Raw genomic sequence first — 10,375 nt, 5'->3', positions numbered from 1 at the left:
GAGCATGTATATATATAGTAAGGAAATGCATTTTTCAAATTTGTTCGGGTATACCTTGTAGATTTTTGTATATTGTGAAATAGATGCAAATAATGCACATCCAGTTTTGATTCCACTATGGTTAAAGTTAATGAGAATCTTGTTTGAATGTTGTTATACATTTAATGGAAACAGTGTAGGGTGGGGGAGGATAAGATTATTTTTTAATTACAATAAAAATATTGTAGAAGGATTCTTGAAGAATATATTCATAGAATATGAATAATATTTAATGATTTGAAAGGATTTGAAAAATGAAAATCATATTTAGGTTGCATATGTTGGATTGAATTTGAATGTTATAATTTTTATGGTTCTTGCTGAACATAGGAGATCTAAATCAGTCTCATTGTTAGTGAGCTACATCTTGTGGAGTTACAGTATGTTCCAAGTCTTTCTATATCATTTTCTATCTGAGCTCTACACTAAAAGGCTTTTAAACATTAAAGTAGCCATGATGAAAACAAAAAATATTCATTCACACAGTATAAAAAGAGTGTGGTTTTTATATCCTGCAGGAAAGAATCATGATGATAGCCCTGCAATGCTTTGGCCCAGAAGTGATACGAAGGCTGATGGGGAAGCTAGAAGACTCGTTAAGAGCTGGTCACCTGTCAACGTACCTGAGGCCAGAGCTGAAGAACTTCCTTCTGCTGCAGATGCCAGCCATTAGATATTCGATGACACTTCTTCACCGCATCCACTTGGCCATTTTCTACTTCAGTGGAGCTTTTTATCACATTTCCAAAAGGATGACAGGAGTGAAATATGTGAGTTTGTAATGTGTGCTTATTGGTGTTTTTTTGCTTGATATGGGTTCTACCTCAAGTCCAACTGGACTAGAATATCAGAATAGTAAAATTATAATACCAAAATATCCTATATTTGATGATAATGCTATCTCTCCAGATTTAATGTAAAATAAATATGCATACAACATGACAATGAAAGAAATATTTACAGGAAGAGAAGCAAACAATTGGCACAATGGGTCATAGATACTAGTGGCTGGTAGTGGCAGCTGGGTAATCTGAAATAATGTTGGACAGTTGAAATTTTCAGAAAGCAAAATACGTTATTAGGGAGGTTCAGCTTGTAGTAAATGACATATGATGTTAATTTAGATGTTAATGTTGTATGTAAATTGAAGATCAGTACTTTATGTAGTAGTAGGTGTCCATTTTTTATATCATTATACTTGTGTGTGCAGTAGCATGCTTTAAAGGACGGCAAGTGGAATATTTTAATTATGTAATTTTAAGTAGTATTGACAAAAAATGAGTCAATATGTACATTTTTTGAGAGTGTTGTCATGGGTTTTGATTTTTATTTAAACCCAATACCGATAGGAAAATGTTGCGTTCACTTTGGTATTGTTTTGTTAAACGCTTCTGAACATAGGTCCACAAAGGAGTTAATTAGTAGATCGTGTGACCTCACCTTTTCTTGAACTAGAGGGAAATGCTTTATTTACTAATATTGAGTAAAAACACTAGAAAATATTATCAAAAATTAAGGAAAAGGGTAAACGGGTAAGACAGGTAGTTTTCGTAATTGACTCATCGGTGTCTTAGTACTTGTGGAGCCATCTATATATAAAAACAATTACTAAATTTAACACAGTGGGTATGGCATGTACACACATGTCATCCCTGGCAAGTTGTTAAAGAATATTCAGTTTTATTTTTATATATCCAATTTATCTGTGTTTACGTCTGTCTGCTCGTATGTGTTTTGAGTTTTTCCATTTTTAATACTTTTTAATTCTCTTTTTTTTCCCAATATCTCCTAATTGATCTCAAACTTTACAGGTGTTAGTGCGTGAGTGGTTAGGTGACAGCAGTGCTCGCAAGTCCTTCCAGATCCTGAGTATGGTGCTTCTCACACACATTTTCCTCACCACAGTGTACTCTGCTTACACCTTCCTTTTCACCAAGACTGCACCTGAGAATAAGCAGCCCTCTGCAAGTAAGTAGCTTCTCATTTATTCTTCTCTATACACTTATTTTCATTTATGTGTTGTATATATTGTTGGAATCGTAAATATTTTTTTTCTCCAATTTTTTTTTGTACATTTCAGTCTGCATCTCTCTCTCTCTCTCTCTCTCTCTCTCTCTCTCTCTCTCTCTCTCTCTCTCTCTCTCTCTCTCTCTCTCTCTCTCTCTCTCTCTCTCTCTCTCTCTCTCTCTCTCTCTCTCTCTCTCTCTCTCTCTCTGTTTCTTTTCTCTCTTTTCTCTCTTTTCTCTCTCTTTTCTCTCTCTTTGTCTCTCTATTCTCTCCTTTTTCTCTCTCCCTTTTCTCTCTCTCCTCTCTCTCTCTCTCTCTCTCTCTCTCTCTCTCTCTCTCTCTCTCTCTCTCTCTCTCTCTCTCTCTCTCTCTCTCTCTCTCTCTCTCTCTCTCTCTCTCTCTCTCTCTTTCTCTCTCTGTCTTTCTCTCTCTCTCTCTCTCTCTCTCTCTATCTCTCTCTCTCTCTCTCTCTCTCTCTCTCTCTCTCTCTCTCTCTCTCTCTCTCTCTCTCTCTCTCTCTCTCTCTCTCTCTCTCTCTCTCTCTCTCTTTCTAAACCAGGTTATCATAAGCATCATAAAAATTGCTAGTAAATCTTTTTATATTATCTTCTACTCATGTCAACAGATTGTTATGTAGAGAGCAAAGACCAGTGCTCCCTCTGCCTAGACAAGCGACAACATTCCTCAATAACTCCCTGTGGTCACCTGTTCTGTTGGCAATGCATCCAGGAGTGCTTGCAAACCAGCCAACAGTGTCCTTTGTGCAGGCATCCTGCAAAACCTTCACAGATTGTTGCTTTGCTCAATTATGATTGAACGTACATACTGATGAAGATATAGTATAATAAATTTTTTTTATTTATCTTTATATGGCATGTATGAATAGGTAATACTAGGTTCTTATATGGAACTACCAAGGGTCACAAGTTCCTTTGTTTTTATGATTTTTGTTATTATTATTATTATTGTTACCATTTTTATAATGCTAACATAATTTGTAATTATTGCACAAAACATACAAATTCCATTATAATCATCATCTTGTACAGTACATTGGTTTTCTGTTAATGTACACTACCCTTCATTTGAAAGATTACCTCTAAAGGGTGAATGATTAAATGGCTCAATTTGGAAAGCTAGCATACCCACCTCCCTTTTTCTCAGGGCAAATTGATTGCATAGGAGGTATCCTATCCTTGCATCTCACGACTAGGCAGTTAATCAGGTTGCTATGACTAAAGTTTGCAGAGGCCATGAAACAGGATTCCTTCAGCTGGTGCCCTTAGGCCAACATTGTACTATTGATCTAGAGTTGCCTTTGATGGGTATTCTGAAAGTTCATGCAAATTGAAGCTATTTGTGCATTCAGTTTTGGGGGTAAAAATTTGACTGGCAGGTACAGTATATATGAATGAATCATTCCGATACTGTATGAGACCAATTTTTTTTATTTTATTACTATGAATATATATGAAAAAATAGAAAAAAAGTGTTATTAAAATTCATATAGTTTCAGAAAAGTTACATCAGTTTTAGTCATTTCTATATCCTTTGGTGACATACATGTATTTTATACATTATCTTGGCTCATCTCTATAACTCAGGTAATGCTAGCTGCTTATTATCTTTTATGCTTTTGTTGTGAACAAAGTTACTTTAGAGGATGTGAAAAAGCAAAGCTTGTATATACAGATATATTATACTATTAAAAATAAATTATATCTGAATTCTTTCAATCTTAATTGCCTCACTTTAGTTGTCTATCATGTAAATGTACTGCTTATTCATTACTAATATTCATTAACACAATTCTTGTCAGGAAAAATCCACAGCTTGTCATTGAACACTGATTCAAAGAAATGTTAACCCATTGGCGCCGGGTGTCACGTATGTACATGCCATGGCTGTTGTGGACCAAATGCCAGGGGCATCATGTCATGCCCATTCCCACGCTACTGGCTCGTTGGACGGAGGTTGTTTTTCTCCAGAAGTAGCGGCTTCATTTATATGGTAAAGATTTTTCGCAATGGCACCTAAAGTGAAGGTAAACCTTCAAAATTTTAATATTTTTATAAATTTTATCAAAATAAAAGCTTTTAGGTGCTATATGTTGCTCGCAAACTACCAATCGAGCCGGGCGCAAACAGGGGAAACTGCTGGTGCGCGCCAACAAGCCCGCACATATGTAAACTTGCCAAAATTTTTACCCGTCGCTGATGGGTTAACAAAGTATAGCCAAATATGTAAAGAATACAAAAATAAATTACATATTGCCTAGGTCTTTCAGATAACTCATAGCTGAGGCAGTTCCCAGAGATATGTTGCACCTACCCCCAATGCTTGTGTAAAAAGAAAATAATATTAAGTAAAACCACTAATCCGAAGCAATAGAAATTGATATACTCCTCTTCCCCCCCCACGTTACTCATCTTAATATTCAATATATGTATTCTACTGGACAATTTAACAAAATATGTATAAATTTTTCCCAGCTAAATATTTTTGTCATTCATAAAAGAGCATATATACACATAAATACAAAGGTTGTATAAAAAGTCTCCAAAAATTCTACACTTTAATGAACAATCACAAAATCTTGAACACTCTCGCTGTGGCATCATCAGAGGAAGTAACCAAAGCTGAACCATTCCTGAAAGAAAAGAAATAAAGATTAAAAAATACAAAATGGTAGCACCTTTTCAAATATTTTATATATAATAAAATGATCAGTATTACCTGCAATATTTAATAATGTTTAAAAAATAACATCATATATATAATGTAAAGGTCTTTTAAGGTAAACTGGAAAAAGAAAAGAAAAATAACTGAAAAAGAAAATACCACTTAACAGGTTTGAATGATAATAGACTGTTAATAATAAATATACTTCAAGCTTACTTTGAAATGTCAAAGGCCAATATTCCTTTGTGGTGGCCTGTGTATTTGGCAAGCTGTTCTCCTGACCGCACATCATAAGAGCGCACCACTCCATCTAGTCCAGCTGTGAATACAATAGGCTCACTTGGGTGCCACATGAGGTGTGACGATCCAGCACCTTGGGCTATGACGTGCCGACTGACCTGAAATGATTATGTACTTGTAATCAAATATTCATTTTATATTTATATTCTCATCCAGCAATAAAGTAAGCATCCTAGAAGCATCCTAGAACTACAAATCTATGTGTTTCTCCCCTAATCTTATCAATTATAAAATACAATCACCTCTTCCAAAATCTTTATCAACGAACCTGATTTCCTTACTAACTCTACCTACTATGAGACCCCATGACTGACCTGTGTCGACACATCCCATATAGTGACAAAGCCAGACAGTGTAGCTGTGACTGCAATGTTGGGAATAGTTGGGCAGAATCCCACGGCCTCGACTGTGTGGTCCACTTCTATGCTCTCGTCTGAAGATGTGGGCGTCGTGTTGCAGTTGAGAGTACCAACCACCTGGAATAAAGTATCGGTTTCATTTCATATACAGGCTCAGGCTTAAAATACATTCTAATGCAGTAAATAGAATACTTGAACATTATAAAATTGAGAAAACAATAACAGACTAATCTATGATAGATGACCTACTACATTAGTAATATCTATTAGTATACATTGAGAATATTTACATACCAATAAAATATCTATATTACTAAAATCTTACATTGTCAAAGTGTCTGTATAAATAGCATAACTATAAAATAACCACAGTACATTTAATTTCTACACTAATAAATGCTTTCTCCCAAACCTTTCCACTGATGGTATTGTAGAGTATTGCTGTCCCATCCAGTGAGCCAGAGATGGTCATGGTGTTGTCCTTGTGGGCTGCAATGCTGGCCACTGGGCTCGTGTGTGCCAGGCCGTCTGTCAGGGAGCCGATCTGCTGACCTGTCTTTAGGTCGAACACACGCACAGACCCATCCTCATAGCCTGACACTGCCCTCTTACCTGAGGGGTGAATGATGTTTAGGGATATTACATGTCTTGAAAAGATTTATTTAGTATATATAAATAAGGGAATTTATAAGAAGATGACACACCAGCCAAGGGAAAAGGAAGGAGAAAAGTTAGAGAAGAAAAGAAGAGAAAGCACAAAGAGGAAAAGGGAAAAAAGCAATGGATTGTTACAGAGAAAAAGGGAAGGACATAAAAGACAAAGAGAAGGATCATGATGTACCAAGCAAATCCAGAGAAATGTGAACACAAGTCTTACCATCATACAGGAGTGCTCCACATTGCGAGGCTGATCCGTAGCTGGGGAAGGTTCGGGCGTTTCCCTTGGGCACGAGCCACATCCACAGCTCGCCTTCTGTGGTCCCTGCCAACAACACATTGGATGCGTGATGCCATGTCAACCACTGGAAAAAAAGTGAATTGTGGGTGGGGAGAGGGTCAAAAACATATAATCATTACATAAAGATAAAGAAAGAAGAAAAAGAAACAAGTTTTTTTTACTTTAATGATTTAACAAAGAGAAAGAATTTCAATGAAACAATCTTCCTGGTTTCAGACTTACGCTAAGGTCTCCGGTTTCGAAATCCCATGTTTTTGTTGCACCTTCCACTTTCCAAACTTGGATGTAACCACTCATGTCCCCTGTAGCTAAGAGTGATCCATCGTGATTGAATTTGACACAGACCACACTGTCCTGAAAGAAAAGAAAAAGGTTTTAATGTGAAAATTAAAATACACCTTACGATACATGAAAACATCACAATAACTCCTGTGCATCCTGTGGTAATATTGTTACTATCTGCACTGTGTCTTCAACTATGTTTCCAAATATAGGACACACATCCTTTAGGGGTGAAAAAATAACTAATAGTGTAAGAATATTTAAGTTTTTCCCCACTAAAAGACCAATATACCTTGTGTCCTGCGCAGGTGAAAAGAACATTGCCATTAGTGATGTCCCACACATACGCCTGGTCATCCTCCCCTCCTGTGGCTACAAGATCTCCACGAGGGGACACTGAGCAGGTAAACACCGAACCTGAGATAGAGTAGAAAAGGTAAAGAGTTTAAAGGCATTCATAAACTTCTTGTTGCATATATGACATACTGTAATATGTATTATTCTGTCATATTCATACTATATTCACTGGAAAAGAAGAAGTAGAAAAAAGATGTCTCTACAACAGTGAATTACTCCTACATGCATAATAACTCAGACTCACATGCATATCCTCACACAAGAATGCATGACATGTGCAGACACAAACGTATGTACACATACATGCATACATACATTAAAAAAAGAAAACAACAACAACAAGAAAAAACATATACATATAACCTGATGATAACATTAATGAAATAAAGACATCTCAACACCGCCTACCCCGGTGCTTGCTGAAGGTCAGGGTTGCCATGTCTACAATATCCTCCTCCATCTCATCCTCCTCCACTCTCTCGAGCCCTCCTGCTCCCTCCTCTTCCTCGCTGTCATCCTGGTCTGACACCTCATCACTCAGCTCAATCACCTGTTATTTTGGAGCAAGTTAGTTTTGTGAATAAGTCTGCTGAGAAATGTTTGTTTACACTTTTGTGAGTGTTGAAAGTGTTTCTGTATACTTTAAATCTGCAGTTCTTAAACTTTTCCAGCCCTAGCACCCCTATAGTCAGGTCCCAGCAGTTAGCACCCCCAAATTCCGGTGAAAATCTGATTACTAGAAGGATAAGGGAAAGAGAAGTGGTGTACTGGTTGATCATTCATTTTGTTAATTCCTCAAAACTAAAACCACTATTGATAAAGGAAATAAAACCCCAGAAAAAGAATTGAGCATGGACAAACCCAAACAAAATCAGCTGGATATTTTACCGCCATGTATTCAGCACTTCCAAAGCATCCCCCTAAAACTGATTTCAGCACCCCATGTTAAGAAATGCTGTTCTATATCATAACTCAATAATACTAAGTATCAAATATGTTTCAGTACATGAATAAATAGGCTTGCTATTTTTATATGCAAGAAAATATCTATAACTGAAAAAAATTTGCATATGCAGTTATGAAACCTACATTAAATGTTTTGAGCACAGGCATGTAAAATCATTAATTAACTATTATGGAAAATTTGACACAAATTCTGTAGAGATATCTAACTCCCTACAGAAGAATATTTTTTTTACGGAAGCAATTCCTACCTCTTCTATATCACCAATGTCAATCTCGTCCCCAAGGTCCTGCAAGGACTGGTTAGGAGAACTGGGTGGTGTGTTGTCCTTCATGATGCTTACAATGTCTGCTAATAAAAAGAAAGAGAAAGAATACATTTCCAATCAACATGTATTAAGAAAAATGATATGTGTATATGTATAATTGTATGAAACACTTGAAGATTCACTGATGATCTTTAATTACCTTTACTGAACAATACAATGAAATCTTATATTATACCAGATCTACCTTCTTGTCATTAGGTCTACATCTCACTGTTCACTGAGCAAAGCACAATGCCAAAATAAAAGACAAAAGAACAATGATGTGATCCATCAAACCCAATGAAATCATCAGTAAATCAGGAAAACAAGCAACATAACCTCTGCTTCTCCCCTCCCCCAAGAAATGCGAGAAAAGAAAACAATAGAAAATGAGCTATTACCACACAAAAAATATCACAGGTACACTAAGTGAAATCTGTAACAAACACAATAAATCAATGAAAATATGAATGAATAAAGAAACAAGCCTACATTGCAGCAAGCAAATATTAATTTACTTAGCATAAAAGAGAAAATTCAGTGCTGTCAAAACTTATATGGATGGAATACTTATTAAGTCTACTATCCTGATATAGTAGAAACTAACTGGTAACAATACTGACCCCGACAGGGGGGGGAGAGAATGAACTATATTAATTTGTGGGATAAAACATTAAAACTGGCACAAAACAATGTGAGTATCCTACAAATAGAATCTCACATGAAACTTCATGTGAAACTCTATAACCTTGATTATAGGTTACAGTGAGACAGAAGTGTTAACTGATGGCTGCTGTCATGGAAATGGGGTATTGTTAATCACCATAACCTTTTTTAAAACAAGCAAATCTCCATAATCTATATTCTGGCAAGATAGAGCTAGTTCCTTGTTCAATAACTAGTCAGGGAGGTCTACAATCTGTCTTGCTATGACTTCTTGTTTTTTCCCAAGAACCCCAGCAAGTATGGGGGTTGTGGTGATAAGCTGACAATCATTAATTCTAAAAGCAACCCATATCTCCACTAAATCTGATTTCTCTGGACTAACTCTACAATCTTCAATCCATCAACAGCTAGCAAATTTGCCAAGATCATCAACATGCAGGATAAGTAGAGAACTACCAAGAAACTTCAATAACAAGTATCTTTTTATTAAAGGGACAGTCTAAACTGACCTAACCAGTGCTACTTTTGCCCATGAACAAATTTACCCCTTTTCAAATGTCCGCTGTCTAAGTTTTATATAAACTAGCCTATCCTTTCAGGGTAGAAGTTTCCAGTAAGTCTTCACAGGTTTGCTGTGGTGACAATCATTTCTCATATTTATCATACTATGCTATGTGCCAGAATGCCTGTTTCATTTTCCCCTTTTCAACAATTCTTGATGTTTCTATCTTACACAAGTCTAACAATTTTATACTTACATTAAAAAGTTCAGAGGGCAGAATTCTATATAGCACGTTTGCCAATAAAAGCGATAATTTTTTACAGCTCTAAATTCAAACTACTGTTCTTATCTATATAAATTCCAGTCAGGCTTATGGTATTTGTATAGAGCTATAGAGTCCTATACACAGGCCTTGCATAGGCTGCTAAATATATAATAATGGCACCACTTCATACAGGAGAAACACAAATAACCAAATAACAAACTGAAGAGAACAAGGAAAATTTGTACTATTACACCCCTATGAACAACTTAAATTCATCCCAAATGACAATAATAATCGACTGTTAATGATCCTTCAGTCGCCTATGAACATTTTAAAGTCCTAGAATAACAATATCAATCTATAAGAAAACAATAAGCATTATTCAAAAGGGAGGTTACCTGAACACTTGACTGGGTCTGCGAACACATGTATGGTACGAAGAGAACATGTTATCATGGTGGTTTTTAAAAACGGGTTGCAGTGCGGTGTTACGATCATTACTTTACAACTAAAGTACCTAAATTGTACAATTAAGTGTAAGGATAATCAAAAACAGTGTATCTAAAAACAAAAGGTTGATTTAAAAATAAAAATAATGCTAACCTTTGATTTTGTAAAACGTATATGTCCATTACAGGGTTAGGATATAAAGCTAGGAAGGTGCAAAAACATTAGCCGCATTGATAA

At 35.9% G+C, this 10,375-nt stretch overlaps 2 protein-coding genes across 6 annotated transcripts in view; one reads left to right on the top strand and one right to left on the bottom strand.

The window, feature by feature from the left end:
• The window catches only part of LOC113828432 (peroxisome biogenesis factor 10), a 4,678-nt gene extending 905 nt beyond the window's left edge, over nucleotides 1–3,773 (top strand). For all 4 annotated transcript variants that reach the window (XM_027381415.2, XM_027381414.2, XM_027381417.2 and 1 more), the window contains exons 4-6: nucleotides 558–809; nucleotides 1,851–2,007; nucleotides 2,672–3,773. In XM_027381415.2, the coding sequence (XP_027237216.2) occupies nucleotides 558–809; nucleotides 1,851–2,007; nucleotides 2,672–2,862 (600 nt within the window). In that variant the 3' untranslated portion in view covers nucleotides 2,863–3,773. The remainder of the gene's footprint in view (nucleotides 1–557; nucleotides 810–1,850; nucleotides 2,008–2,671) is intronic.
• An 835-nt stretch (nucleotides 3,774–4,608) lies between these two features.
• On the bottom strand, nucleotides 4,609–10,148 carry LOC113828430 (angio-associated migratory cell protein). 2 transcript variants are annotated; one of them, XM_027381410.2, is made up of 10 exons: nucleotides 10,087–10,148; nucleotides 8,199–8,299; nucleotides 7,393–7,534; nucleotides 6,920–7,044; nucleotides 6,568–6,699; nucleotides 6,265–6,409; nucleotides 5,800–5,999; nucleotides 5,343–5,504; nucleotides 4,945–5,126; nucleotides 4,609–4,696 (listed from the first exon to the last, which is right to left on the bottom strand). In XM_027381410.2, exons 1-10 carry the CDS (start codon nucleotides 10,142–10,144, stop codon nucleotides 4,633–4,635), a joined length of 1,311 nt encoding a protein of 436 aa, XP_027237211.1. In that variant the 5' UTR covers nucleotides 10,145–10,148; the 3' UTR covers nucleotides 4,609–4,632. The 2 variants fall into 2 exon arrangements, with proteins under 2 accessions (XP_027237211.1, XP_027237212.1); XM_027381411.2 differs by having other exon boundaries at nucleotides 8,199–8,296; nucleotides 10,087–10,137.
• Between the last annotated feature and the right edge of the window lie 227 nt (nucleotides 10,149–10,375).

Source organism: Penaeus vannamei, chromosome 25, assembly GCF_042767895.1.
Source record: "Penaeus vannamei isolate JL-2024 chromosome 25, ASM4276789v1, whole genome shotgun sequence".
Lineage (NCBI taxonomy): Eukaryota > Metazoa > Arthropoda > Malacostraca > Decapoda > Penaeidae > Penaeus > Penaeus vannamei.
This window is presented reverse-complemented; position numbering and strand designations above follow the sequence as displayed.